The following is a 15,060-nucleotide window of genomic DNA, read 5'->3' as shown; positions in this document are numbered from 1 at the left end:
CTCTCCAGCCCACGCCCTCGGTGGCTCCTCCTCCACCATCGCCGTGATCTACGGCTCCGCCACCGTCTGCGGCATCGTCGCCGAACAAACAACCCGGCGAATCCAATGCTGGCGCAACGACCAGTTGATCGACATCTCACCGGCGATCTCCTTCGACTACATCGACGGTGGCCGGGATAATTTCTGCGGCGTGAAGTCCAGCTGGCTCTGCTCTCCTCTGCTGGGACTCCATTTTCATCTCCAAGAGAATTTACAACAGCAGTTCGGTGCTCTTACAACACCTCACATTTGGGGATAATCAACTTTGTGCCCTGACCATGTTTCTTATAATATATTAACTAAAGTTTCCACTATCTCCACTTTTGCAACCCACCCACGTGCTTTGTGTTGGGAGAGTTATTCTCCTCTTTTGCACAAACAAAGCTTACGGATATTTTATTTATTATTATTATTATTATTATTTTATTTTATTTTACTTTTCTTCTTTTATTTTTTTAATTTTTCTTTATATGCCACCCCACTCGTTGTCAGACCATGCCTCCACTTCATTTTATTCATTTTATTTTTTATTATTATTATTATTATTTTATTAAAAAAAAAAAAAAATTCATTCCAGTTTAATTTTTCTGCTCCCTCTTGTCCATTCACGCCATTCGGCTTTTCACAATACACTCATTTTATTCATATCGGGATCAACCCCGATCCATATTTTACAACAAAAAAAAAAAAAAAAAACAAACAAAAAAAAAAAAAAAAAAAAAAAAAAAAAAAAAAAAACAACAACAACAACAACAACCACAAAAATACACAAAACAAATATCACAACAACAACAGTTTTGTTTTCTTTTCTGCAGACGGCCACCCACCGACCTACTCTGCCGCAGGTCACTTCTTCTTGCCTCCGTCCTGAGCAGCTCTTGACGGTGTTGCCTCCGGATTTCCCCCGCCACCGAGCACATTTACTCCCTGCTCCTCCACTGCCGCATATGGCGGTCCTCCAAATCGGAACATCACGGTGGCCTTCCGCTTCAGCTCCTTGTTTTCTGTCCTTAGCACGCTTATCTCTGCTCGCGCATCCTTATACATGCGTTGGAGCAGCGCCAGCTGGGAGTTTAATTGCTGCACCTCATTTGTCCTACTCTGCAGCCGGTTCGACAAATTTGTGACCGCTGTCATGCTTTCCACACATACCTTCAAAGTATACTGATTGGCCTCCACATCCGACAGCACTGCCATTCTTTGCTCCACAGACCGCATCGGAAAGTTCAACGGAGTATACCCAGCGGTGTTTGGTTGAGGTTCCAGTGCCACCGCACCAGTTCTCTCTCTTGTTGACTCGTTGAGGTCGGGAAAGAGGGTGAGCAGTCCACGGGAAGACGAGGACGAGGCCATTTTCTGGGCAACAGTGTGTTACAGAATATTACAGAGTTTTTCTCTCAGAACTCTCTTTCTCAGCCACACGAAGGATTTTTCAGAGGTTTCTCTCAGTTTTTTCTCTGCCTCAGCCTCTGCCTTCGTCTTGGTTATATAGCCAAGGCAGCCACGCGCATCGCGCGCCTCTTGCCACCAGCCGACAACCGGGCACGCAAACCAAGGCGCCCACGTGCCTCGCCATCATGTCCGGCACACCGTTTGATAAAGTGGGCACGCCTTTTGATGGCACGCCTTTTGATAGATTGGGCACACCTTTTGAGGGTGCGACTTTTTAAGGGTCCGACAAGACTCTGTAAACTGTCCCGACATTGATTCCGGTTAGCTCCTTTATGGGTCCGACAAGACTCTGTAAACTGTCCCGACATAGATTCCGGTTAGTTTCTACAAGGGTCCGACAAGACTCTGTAAACTGTCCCGACATTGATTCCGGTTAGCTCCTTTATGGGTCCGACAAGACTCTGTAAACTGTCCCGACATAGATTCCGGTTAGTTTCTACAAGGGTCCGACAAGACTCTGTAAACTGTCCCGACATTGATTCCGGTTAGTTTCTACAAGGGTCCAGCAAGACTCCGTAAACTGTCACAACATTGTCTTCTACAACGGTCCGACATGACCCCATAAACTGTCTTCTACAACGGTCCGACATGACCCCATAAACTGTCTTCTACAAACGGTCCGACATGACCCCATAAACTGTCTTCTACAACGGTCCGACATGACCCCATAAACTGTCTTCTACAACGGTCCGACATGACCCCATAAACTGTCTTCTACAACGTTATGACACCACCATACAGTGTCCTCTACAACGTTATGACACCACCATTCAGTGTCTTCACCAATGGTCTGACACGACCATACAGTGTCTCCTATCCTTTTTTATTTTTATGTATTTTCTTGTTTTGTTCCTCTCTTCAAACTCAAGTTGGTTAGTTTCTATCCTCCTTGAGTTTGCGGGGGGCTGTTAGAATTTCCCATCTTTACCTTCACCTACTCCACTACACACTCCACTTCACCTACCTCCACTTCACCACACACTCCACTTCACCTAACCCACTATCACCTCCACTACACCTACTACCACATTTTCTTCTATATATAGATTGTATAGGAATTGTAATCAATTAATCTTGTAATACATCAATCAATCAATAAATACATAAATTCTTACAGCGTCCTACTGCAATTATAATGATGGCAATATTCTATATTCAAAAAATAAAAAAATCGTTCAATCCTTTTCCTAAAAAAATGCATTTATTGAGGAAGAGTAAATGACAAACTTACAGTTGCACCTTCATAAGTTCCTGATTCAGATCCTGCCTGTTTCACATTTGGAATAACAAGATTCTTTTGTCTCACCTTTCTAAGAAGTTGAGAAAGCACCTGAAGGTAATGATTGTTGGTATTCATTTTTTCAGTATATAGAACCCTCCACCACAACTAACAACAAAGCAATAGTTGAAAAGCCCATAACCTTAATACTCTGTCCTCTGGAAAGAAGAAATGAGATAGGTACACCTGTGACACGAGCCATCTCCACATAATTGTAAATGAACATCAACTTGTCCAAAAGCAGTTGTGGGAGATAGGCATCCTGCGAACATATTAACATGTTTAGTCTGGTATGTAGTATGTAATTAAGATTTTTTCTTCCCAAGCATGAGGAATGATAATTTATGTAAACACGACATACAGGTTTTGCATAGAACACACCAGAAGCACTACCTGTGATGCAAATTTTTATGATGCATTTTACTTCCTTTTTTATTTTTTTTTTTTGGTGTGTGTGAAGTGTAACATCCCACCACCTGTTGGCCCAAGTAACCTGAAAAAAGTTGGTCTACCAACATGACTCAAAATGCTTAAGCCAAATTACCCCAAGATAGAATTACCCCACGATCACCCACGCAAACTTCGGATGTGGGGCATCGTTACAAACTTCCTCATTTATACCCTCACGTCCTTATGAGGGGTCCATAATCAATTAGAATACCATAATGAGCTCGTGGCCAGCCTAGAACAGTGACCCACATGGTCGTGTGCACGGATGGCTTTGATACTAATTGTAACACCCCACTGCCTGAAGTCTAGTAACCTAAAGAACGTGAGTCTACCAACATGACCCAAATCCAAATGCTTAGGCCAAGTTACTTAGTACCAAGCTAGCAGTGCCTTGTACACCCAAGATCAGCCATGCAAACTTCTAATGTGGGATGGGCTTGTTACATGAAGGAACTACAAAAAAGATGACTTCCAAAATTTTCAAATTGGACAACAATATTTCTACGTAAAAAGTTCGAAGAACAACCCATTCAACTTCATTCCTTCCCTATAAAAAATAGTTGAGACACGATTTTTTTCTATAAGCCACTTGACCTCTTTATTTGATTACGCTAAAAGATGCACCAAAATAAAATATTATATGCACCTTCAAACAGTAGACAGCTAGTCGCCTTCTTGTTTCGGGGTTCCCATTCTGAAGGTCAGATATAATTGAATGATGGACATCCTCCTTCTGTGCACAAAAGATGGCATCGGCTAAAAATTCTATTCCATGACAGAAACCAATAGAGAGCTAAAGAATCACAAATGGGGATCACAAAAGATAAGAATGGACAAAAATGCATTATGACTGTAACACAACCCCTCACAGTCCACAACCTCACTGACACAATCTTCATTTCAAACACGACTGACAGCAAGAGTAATAGCAAAGATTTTGAGAAGATAGCTTCATCAAGTACAAGCAAACACATGCTGCCTAATAGTTATATATTACCTAGAACAAATGTACGAAGTGCATCTAGTTCTAAAAATATTTATTATTAAAAAACCAACATATTTTGATGCATGTTTGAGACATGTCAAAGTCGAGACGTGTCCAACATCAACATGGCGCCTTCTTAGAAGTGTTCATGCTCCTTGGAATCGTAATACCTCAGTTTGCCAAATGCAAGAATGTCGGTTCAAGGTTAGAGGGAGCCAAATTGTTCAAATAATGAGAAAGTTTAGGTTCATACCCAGTTATCCTCCCAACACAATGGCAAGACCAAGGTAGTTGTCAATGTAGATGTTGAAGTCACACTTGGTCTTCATATATCATTGAGCCTCTTAGCCAGGACCAATTAGTGACCATAATTTTCTCCAAGATTAATTATTTAATCCTCCAATGTGCCATAAAGCTCAAATAATATCCCACAGCAGAATTTCTCTCTGTAGAGTGAATTCTCCTGTTGAAGTACTAAGATCCTAATATTCCCAACAAACAATGTGTGTGTTTGGGTGTATTGAGACAGTTTAGTATGAATATTCTGGATCTGAAGTGATATGGTAAGAGGACTTAAAAGTGGGCATGTGTCCGAATTTGCAAAATTATTCCTCAAAGAAGACATTATACAAAAAAACCTTCAAAAATTTACAGAAGGTAGGGGGACTTAAAAAGTGACAAACATAACAGTATCTTAAATCAGCCATTTGCATTCCGAAACATACAAAAGTTCAAGTATGCTAGAGAAAAGAGAGAAGCAAGCTCGCTGATGTATGTATGTACATGCTTACATGTATGTGAATAATAATAATAATCAGAGTTTCAGTTTTCCATGATGCAATGGAAGTTAGGCAAATAGAAGAAGAGACATTTTCACTCGGGGAAGGAATAGCTATAAATCTAGAACACAACAACTGGAAAATGGAAATGCAGCACAAAGAAGCATTTTGGCCCATCACATTGACGAACTTTAATGCTTAGAATAACATATAATTTTAATCTCAAATGGTGATTATAATTAAAAAGTGCTCTTCCATCAGTAACTTATTCAAATGTTGCAAACTGTTAGTGGATGTAAATTATAACAACGAACTGAAACAAATGTTGATCAAGATACCCTCAATATTACATAATAAAACAAATAAAAATAGAAAGGAAAACATAAACTTTGCCTGCTCATTAAGAGAGTGCTGAAACAGAATTCAATGAATACGAACTTAGTTTATAATCCCTTTGCATAACCTGCATAATCAAAGAGTGGTAGTAGAAATATTAGGTTTTGATTGAATCTTCGTGAATATACCACCATAAACCAATCTGAGAGAAAGCATAGAAAACAATCCCAATGAGCAAAACCTGAAGCAAATCAAATTGAACTCTCCCTTCCACTGTTACTTCTTTACTCTCCCTTGTTCCATACTGCCTGTAATCCCACAAATATCAATCAGTTGAATACTCCCACAAGCTATATAGAAAGTAACACCAAGAGTATTCACTAGCTAAGTAATATATTCCATTCAAATGCCTGCACAGATAAAATGCATGTAATGTACAACAAATTGTATTGAAGTCCACAACCACAACTTATTATGAGAAAGAGAATCTTCCAAGTCCACTATAAAACCATTTTGTGATACATGGACAAACAAATAATATAACACATAGGTTAGAAAACTTCAAAACGCCTCATTCAATTTTAATTTTTGGAAGTCTGGAAAATATTGTGGCCAAGAGGCTGAAGCATAATTAAGGCAAATGATAGACAATACAATGGGCAACCAAAATAATACACTATGAATGCAAGCAAATACTAGATTGAATATCAATTCTCGACCATGCACTTCCAAGCTTATATACACGTGAAATTTCCTAGTTTCCCTTTGCTTCTTTCTATGCTTGTCATCATTTGTTCTACAGCCCATATCTACAAATTTACAAAATTAACAAATTGCCACTGACTTATAAACTGAATAAAAAGCCATTAAAGCTGTCCAACAGCATTCTAATCTATATAAAAATAAATAAAAATAAGATTCAAGATCATGGGCTGAATAAAAAGCCATTAAAGTTGGCCATGATAGTATGATATAGAACAAAATCTATATAATGAGGGTAATGAATGATTTTTTCTTCCCCTTTTTTATATGCTTTTGATTAGGTGATGGACATAGAGTACAATTTTCGCATTATTCTTAGCATGGACAAAGACACCTTTGAATTAAACCTTTCAAAATCATTTTGTGATGCCAACTAATTCAGATGGTGCAGTACTGGAGTTTATATTCTTGATGCCAACTAATCAAGAGTAATTTGGTCACTTTTTCTAGAGACCCTTGTAGGATTGGTAGCCCAAATGAAATTAGAGCAAGTAATATTAGCCAAAATGAAACGTTGAAATGACTTGTACTTATTTAATGTGGTAAAGAAGAATCAAATAAATCAAGGAAGTCAACGCAAAGAACAAAATACCATAATAATGGGGTTTCCAAAAATAAAAATACCAATCAACTAGGAAACACAATAATGGGCTCTTAAATTAGATGTGTGCCTTGTATTAGGTGCATACAGCAGAAAATTTTGTATTGTATAAAAGACTAACAATTAAATGTTAATCTGCTTTAGGTGATTTTAATTGATCATCAAAGAGACAAATTTAAGGGATGAACAATCTAACATGTAACCTTGAAGAAAAAGTCGTCTCTTTGACACGGACTCTGCTGTTTCTGATGTGGCCAAGCATTGGAAATTCTGGTATTCCCAAGACTTCAGCTCTCTACAGGAGAAAACATAGTTCAAATGAACTTACTCAAGCTGGTCAGAAACAGGAAAACCTGTACATTACTAATTCTCACACAAAACAGATAAAAACCAAATAAAAAACTTAGATGGTGATGGAGCACATAGTAAATACAAAAAACGTTCAATAACCTGAATGAGATAGGGCAAATCAAATTTGCAGATGTTATATCCAATTATAATATCAGGATCTACTTCACGAATAAAGTCCTGCAGATAAACCTTGCTTGAGTGAAGCTACAGAAGTTTAAAAATAGAAGTAAGGGCTATATTTTCTTGCAAAGTCATGACAAGCAGTTCATTTAACATAATTAGAATTCACTGCATGAACTAGAAAGAAAGAGAAACTTAAACAACATTACCCGAATTTCTTCAACCAATAAAATGTATATTACTCCTATTTTCCTCATCGCAACCAACATAGATAAGTGCACTCTTTGAAAAATACTTATGATCAAGGGAAGGAAACCAAATAGAGAGTAAGCACAGCAGAGGATAAATGACTAAACCATACAGCTTTCCAGGTACTTCAAAAAATGCCAAGAACCAAATACCAGGCATGTGAACATAGATAACTTTTCCACGTGAGAAGTCTCCTAAACTGCAATAGAATCACGTTAATTTCTGCATTACTTCCTGTTCCCCTATCTTATCCTTCGTCAATAATAGCAATGTTTATTGGTCCATTGACCAGTAAAAAGAAAAATAAATAAATAAAGATGCTAATACTAAAACGATTACGATTTCAGATATACTACAATCTTTAACCAATAAATGCGTTCTTTGAGGATGAACTCTACCTACATAAATTATTTTGTTCATTATGCCATCAGGTACAGGATCATTACTTTGAAGCATTACATAATCATTGCAAATAATAATAATTATACTAATATTAATATTAATTACCCTCCAAGCTAGTAACACTTCTCTTTCCGTATCGAATGACATCACATCAACACCTACTATTGGTGAGCATGAATTAAGGGTCATGACATTCCGAACAAATGGCTGGTCCTGTCCTTGCAAGGTAATTAGATTAGCCACCTAGAACAAAAAATCTTGCTTCAGCAAAACAACCAATACTTTCCAACTGGTTGTATTTAATTCAAATAAAGTAGATTGACAATAGAGAAGTATAAATTAAACCCGAATAACAGGATCATGTGTAGGCTCAGGAAAATGGCCCTTACGACCAGCACACTCAATGTCAAAGCTCAATATGCGAAACGGAGCCATTTTGGAGAACTCTCCTTCCGGAGCATGGCTTATCAAGTCTGAATAACTAAGAGAAATGTTAAGGAAATCATTTATTCTTATAGTGAAAGACTCAATAACAAGTGAACATATAGTGGAGCCAACTGCATGGACTCCCTGCATAAGGATACAGGCAATCAAACTCTAATTGGCAATAGGATAGATTCTTTGCCGGCTTCCTATATTTTCCAGCAGGAACTTCAATCCAATTACCACCAACAATGTTGCAGTCAATCATGAATCGAAGAGCAAAAAGAACATTGCTTTCATATGTCATAAAGCTCTTCATACCAAGACCATCGATCTGTATGCCTCTATCAAGGAAACCTACCATGTTTCAAAAATATAAATGGATAGCAAAAAACAAAGTACAAACTGCTAACATGATCAGATCAGATCTCATGATACCAAACTAAAAAAATGTCATGCATACTTGCACTATGCTACATTCACCCTATCATTGCATACATGCTTATCCTACCATTTCAAACTAACGAGCAGATGCAACAAAGAGTGAGCTGGATTCAGGGCCACCAAACCATAAATCGGTTACATATGCAGGCATAACAGTTGTGAAACCCAGTCCATCTGCCTAATGCCCATACAAGAAGCAACAACTGAAATTAATACGCCAAGAAAAAGTATGACAAGAGAATGAGGTTGCCAGCAACAGCTACACATTGAGCTTCGCATGCACAAAGTATGCAATGAATATGGGTCTTAAGAAGCAAAAACTGTCAAAGAATGTGATTAATTAAATGACTACCTACCTCAAAATAAAATTTTGAAGGGGTAAGAAAGTTCAAATGTTTACCACGGCAGCTGGTAATCATTGTTGGTAATGCAACCACAATTCTAAGAAATGGCTGAGAATCCTGCTGCTGATAGTACATAATGCTTCTTCTCTGCACCATTTTCTATGCGGCGAACAGTCTTAGGAACCCTATTGTTTCTATTCGCCTCCTCATCATCCCCTGAAATAACCACCACATGCAACAAGCATGTAAATTTATGTAACTATCTTCTCAAAAATACTCAATCATGTATGCTCTCAGACAAACCTATAAATAAGTATTTATACACACAAACACATACATTTCCATAAACATATAGGAAAATATATTATTCTATTGTAATTTGTAAAACAAAATACCTCAAGAATTTGATGAAAATGAGAGATATCATCAAGACCCATTCCTGGAGGACAGCTGATGTAGAAATATGGTTCAAATCCATGAACATGGCAGCACACGCTATGTCCTGACCAATGATCATATAAGAACCACTAAATACCCAAATAAAACGGTGTTTGACAGCTTGAATCCAACTTTTTTATGTTAAGAAAGAAAAATGTGCCTTACTTTATGGCAGAACTAGAGTACTCCCATTGTGAGGGCCTTTTCTTCCTGAACCATTGAGGCTGTGTTTGGTTCATAAATTTGGATAGAGATTTGGAAAGGGAAAGGGAAAGGGAAAGGGAAAAATTGTGAAAGGTGTGTGAAATGAAATTATATTTCATTCACATTTCACCCACCTTTTCTTTTTCCGTTTCCCTTTCCAAATCACTCACTAAATCCATGAACTAAACACAGCCTGAAAGAGTGACAAATAAGCACGATACTATGTTTTATTGACAATTTCTGAAAAAAACCAAAAGTAACAGGTCAAGTTAAAATAAATGCCCTCAACCTAATTTTAACCATTAAGGATTCTTTACTATATAATTTCCACACACAGGGTGGAAATCATATTTGTAATTGACAAATTGAAGGAACGTAATTAAGGTTTTGATACCCATGCTGATGCCTACTAAATGGTTAGAACTTCTCCACTGGTGTAGTATTTTTTGTATTATTTTAGCACAGCAAAGTGCACTTTATACGAATTTGTTACAAGTTGCTGCACTAGTGTGTAGTATTTAATGTGCTAAGATAGAATAGGAGTTAATGTGCTAAAATAGCATAGGTGCTCCAACAATATAATATTTTTTGTGCTAAAATACCATTTGGGCGGGGGTGGACCCAAAAAATTTAGCATTTCAATTTTTAAAAATATATATGCATAGGGAATGAGTAATATCCTGGGCTAAAGATACCTATAAGAGAATGCCCATACTTTCTATATAAAAGAAAAATAAATAAACAACTTCAAGAACTATTCATGTAATATGACTGGATCAGATTCAGACAGTGCCCAATTTAATACAAAAAAAATAATAATTCTAGAAGTCAAAACCCACAAAAGAAGAGCAATGTTAGCCATTCCAAAAACTCAAAAAAAAAGGGGGGGAAAGAGCAAACCTTCCCTGGTAACCCCAAAGATCCTGATAATAGCAGCAGGACCAGACGAATTAGGCAACAATTCTTTATGACTCTCTCCGATAACGTAATCAATCTCCAGCTACTGAAACACTACAAACCCAAAAACCACAAATCTTCCACACACACACAAAAAAACAAAAAAAAAACCTACAAATCAAGACAGCTCTGCAAAGAAAAGAAATTTTAAAATTACCGATGCTCTGGGACTGAGACTGGTAGGGCTGAGACAAAGCGGGGCGTTTCCACTTGAAGAGACGAGAGGAGGGAGCTTGTTGCTCCTCCGTGTCGCGGAGGACTTGGAACTCCTCCTCGTAGAGGGTTTCGTCGAGGAAGACGTCCTCGTCCACATCTTCACCTTTAGGAACCCATAACTTACCTTGAATGAGTTTAATAACATGAAATGTTATGAAATGCGGAGTCCATGAATAACATGAAATGTGGAATCAAACCACTTTTTGCAGTTTGTTCATGATTCTGATTCAAAAGTTTCAGAACTCAGTTTGGAGTACACAGGAGAGAGAAATGTGGAATCAAACCACTTTTTGCAGTTTGTTCATGATTCTGATTCAAAAGTTTCAGAATTCAGTTTGGTGTACACGGGAAGTAGAGAGAGAGAGAGAGAGAGAGAGAGAGAGAGGAAACTGAATCACTGATTATGTTACTGATAAAATAGCCAAAAAAAACAGTAATCTTCTGATGCACTCACAAGAAAAAAACAGTGAACCACGACAACATTGATCCCACTTGAAGACAGAAATACAAGAATGTAAAGACTAGAAAGCCAAAAGAAATTCAACACAAGCATTTACTCCTTGTAGTATCCAGGATCAAGATCATTATCACCGTCATCATCATCATCAGATCTGGTAGTTGTAGTCGTCGTAGTAGTAGTAAGGTAGGACCGAAGGATGCGCTCGTACTTTTCAGGGCTATCGTACAGTGTAGGAGTAGTGATAATTGCACATTCCAACCAATCTTCTCGCATCTCCTTCTTCTTTGTCTGCCTCAGGAAGAACATTCCCCATTCATATAAGAGACGCTTCAGACGAACACTCTTCTTTCCAATAAACACAAACTTAATGACGTCCTGTGCTAGCCAAGTTATGTCCTCACCCTTGATGATGTAAAAATATACTGAAGCAAAAAAAGACAATGTCAAAAATGTGTACTCACTAAAGAAAAAATGGAGGGGCTTCCAGGTGATTAAGACCCAGAAATTCTGCCATTCATCTTATGTAGATATCTATAACCATCTAATCAAACTTATACGAGAAAATTCATCAATCTTTTCACTCCACATCTATAGCTAGGAGCAACTGATAAAAGGACAGTAGAAAATTTTGACTGGCAAAGAAAGCTGAATGCTTTGCCAACTTAACACTCTGTTTCAACAGTGGCCCTGGTGGGGGTGTGGTGTTGGTGGCGGTGGACCGGTGGTAGGGTGGTGGAGATGATGGTGGTTGTGTTAATGTGGTGGCATTGGTAAGAATTTAGTTCTGAAAATGTTTTCCACCTATTTTCTGCTCAAATAAACTTGTTATTCTCAACTATGGAAAACGTTATCCATTGACTTTTGTTTTCTATTGTACCAAATGCTAGAAAATGTGAAAAACATTTCCCCAAAAATATTTTCTGGCCAAACAAACAGAGCTTAACAGTTAAAGGAGAATTTTTTTTGTCAAATGAGAACTTCAGTTTGTCCTAGCGCGGACACTGAACTTGCAAAAGATGCTTTTTTGTAATTATATTGTCAATCGCTTGATTGATCGAGAGAGAGAGAGTTTTCAGAGTAATTACCAGAAACACAAAACCAATAGTTGCTAAGGTCACTTGCAGTACTTCATCCACGATCCCAGCAAAGCCTTCATCCTCTGGCTCACCAAAATCACCACCGCCACTGCCGCCGCCACCAGGACGATTTCCACCATTACTACCTCCATCATCATAGAATTCTTGCTTTTCCATCTGCTGCTTTAATATATCCTCTACAGACTGTTCCTTCTTAAACCTTCCCATAGCTTTCTCCAGAGCTTCCCATGGAGAAGCCTGATAGCAATTTGAAGTCAATTAAAATGGAATATTTTTTTTGTAGAGAAATAAGTAATTAAAGACTTGGACCAAGATCCAAAAAAGAATTTTCAAAAGTTCATAACCATCAATATTCCATAGTATTACTTCACTGATCAGACATTCTCAAAAGCAAATGTGAAGTCAGGGAAGGCTGTTTAGATACAGCCACTACGATCACAAAGTAATAATACATAAAAAGGCATGCTTTTGATAGATATCACCCAAATATAAGTTATAGGTTGTATTTACTTAGTCAAGAAAATCTATTAACTCAACTCCCTATCAGAAAACTCAAGATGGAGCATAGTGCATGTTCCAAAAACCCATAAGCACCAATTAACAATCTCTGATGGGACATACCGCGCAGACAAAAATATGAGTCATGATGAAGCATTTGAATTAAGAAAAACCAAATGGATGCATGATCTTTTAGCAGCAAGACATATAGTTTGACATCTTTTCTTAAAGCAGGAAAAAGAAAGAACTAAAAGATGTGGACAGGTTTTAATTTAAGAGTTGGAGAATGAAAGGGGAAGAAAATAACCAGAAAAAGAAAACTATTAGAGAAAGAGAGACACTGAGAAGTGGTTATTACTTTCTTTTTCTTCTTCTTCTTCTTGAGCATATAAACAAGGGAATTTCTAATAGTGGATTATGACAGCATTGGACCAGAAAGAATTCCCAATTGAAGCTGTTCAGACTGCTGGGAGTCACTGCATGCAAGCCAATCTGTGGCCCAAACTCTGGAACACTGGCTATAACACACATTGGATTCCACATGTAAGAGAAGAAGAGAAGAAATTGAAGAAAGAGAGTATTACAAAAATTTCATAGGTTATTCCACATGTAAGAGAAGAAGAGAAGAAATTGAAGAAAGAGAGTATTACAAAAATTTCATAGGTTGGTTGCCGAGAAGAAATGGACAGGAAGGGAAGGCAGAAGATATTGAATTCCTCTTTTCTGTATGCGTACTTTGTGCTATAGTTTTTAACTTTTTTTCCAAATCACCTCATTTTGGGAAAAGAGAGTTTTTATGGGCCTGAGGGGACACAGTTACTCTCCAAATCACTGCTTCTCTTCTTTTATCTCCTGTCTTCATTGTGATCTAAAGGCTTGGTGTTTGTATCAAAGGTACTTTATAACATCTCATTCAATCATACAATTAATACAACAACAAAAACAATGAATTTCAAGAAGGCCCTTTACCTTATTGGGATTCTCTGACTTCCCTTTGTCACCAAATAAACAAACAGGTGCACGATACCAGTATGTTGATCCACTAGAGGCCAGCTTTAAGTAAGTCTCGGGGAATTGATTGATGTGGTTTGGAGTAACACATAGCATAGAAGGTACACTACTCGAATGATATATATTTTTGAAATTGATAGCCAGCTGGCATGCTGTGACTGCAGTGCAGCTCATGTTTCATCAAACAACTCAGTTACCTCATAAGCCACACATAAAGCTTGGAACACCCCTAGTTTTCCTTCTTCAGGTATCACTGCACATTAAATTACAATGATGAAACCAATTTAAGATCCAGATGCAAATCGTAAATCACAAATCACAAATCACAAAAGTAAACTCACATCCTTTACTATGATTAATTCTAAATAACCAGGAAGTTAAAAACTAAACCATGAATTAAACAGTGAGAGGGCATGCTGCTTCAATCAATTTCAACCTAAAGGGAATGGAAATTTATACATGGAGCAATATGGAAACCTGCACTTAGTTGGGAACTATACAATCTGAAGAACCCCCAAAACAAAACAAAGCATGAAACCACGAAACTTCCATATGTGGTTCATAGCATCGTTTGATAAAAACTGCATTCAAATTTTGATTTTTTTTTTCTCCCCAACTTCAAACAAAAACCCGAGCAGATTGCCAAAATACATTAAATTTGAGTCTCATTGTAGCAAATTGGGATATACTTGGGCACCTATTGGTTAACAAGAGTAAAATAATGAAAATGCCAGTAGAAGGATCAAGACCTCATCACGGAAATAATGAAAATACCAGTATGTTGTGAGCCCACCCAACGGGTGTGCTTAAAATATAAATTTTAATTTTGAATTCAGAACATATTTTCTGTGTTGTTTAAGTGATGAAAGTGTTTTTTATTTTTCCCTTTTGGATGGAGAAATTGACACTTGACGCAAGAGGAGAAAGCAACTTAGCAAAAGGAGGGAAGGAAGTTCATGGACAACAAGTAACGTGTTCACTTTTAATAATAGTATAGATTACAACTGCTAGGTGTCTTTAGATTCCGAATCACCCCCTTTAACAAAAAGATAGGTCTTCCAGCTAGTAATTAGAGACCAGAGATTCCTAAAGACCAATTCTTAACAAAGCATACCTCATATGGAGTCTTAGGAAACCTAAGAAGTACGGACATGAACAGCAAG

The 15,060-nt window shown here is 37.6% G+C and overlaps 1 protein-coding gene and 1 pseudogene across 5 annotated transcripts in view; both read right to left on the bottom strand.

Annotated features, from left to right (window-relative positions):
* Positions 1–11,597, bottom strand: part of LOC114322872 (DNA polymerase delta catalytic subunit-like) — a 26,031-nt pseudogene extending 14,434 nt beyond the window's left edge. The window contains exons 1-15 of the transcript XR_014347935.1: positions 11,389–11,597; positions 10,773–11,020; positions 10,559–10,669; positions 9,412–9,518; positions 9,073–9,221; positions 8,390–8,585; positions 8,151–8,286; positions 7,911–8,048; positions 7,134–7,211; positions 6,887–6,978; positions 5,562–5,628; positions 5,390–5,447; positions 3,867–3,967; positions 2,913–3,032; positions 2,723–2,821 (exon numbers count right to left, since the gene is read on the bottom strand). The product of XR_014347935.1 is annotated as a DNA polymerase delta catalytic subunit-like (transcript). The remainder of the gene's footprint in view (positions 1–2,722; positions 2,822–2,912; positions 3,033–3,866; positions 3,968–5,389; positions 5,448–5,561; positions 5,629–6,886; positions 6,979–7,133; positions 7,212–7,910; positions 8,049–8,150; positions 8,287–8,389; positions 8,586–9,072; positions 9,222–9,411; positions 9,519–10,558; positions 10,670–10,772; positions 11,021–11,388) is intronic.
* Positions 11,006–15,060, bottom strand: part of LOC114322861 (uncharacterized) — a 23,610-nt gene continuing 19,555 nt past the window's right edge. For 3 of the 4 annotated variants that reach the window (XM_082903541.1, XM_082903542.1, XM_082903544.1), the window contains 3 exons: positions 13,856–14,150; positions 12,377–12,625; positions 11,006–11,713 (listed from right to left, as the gene is read on the bottom strand). In XM_082903541.1, coding sequence (XP_082759667.1) covers positions 11,681–11,713; positions 12,377–12,625; positions 13,856–14,071 — 498 coding nt within the window. In that variant the 5' untranslated portion in view covers positions 14,072–14,150 and the 3' untranslated portion in view covers positions 11,006–11,680. Of the gene's footprint in view, positions 11,714–12,376; positions 12,626–13,244; positions 13,405–13,855; positions 14,151–15,060 lie in introns of those variants that run through there. The other variant, XR_014349691.1, reaches the window with a different exon arrangement.

The sequence above is a fragment of the Camellia sinensis genome, chromosome 13, assembly GCF_055761805.1.
Source record: "Camellia sinensis isolate YWXY chromosome 13, ASM5576180v1, whole genome shotgun sequence".
NCBI lineage: Eukaryota > Viridiplantae > Streptophyta > Magnoliopsida > Ericales > Theaceae > Camellia > Camellia sinensis.
This window is presented reverse-complemented; position numbering and strand designations above follow the sequence as displayed.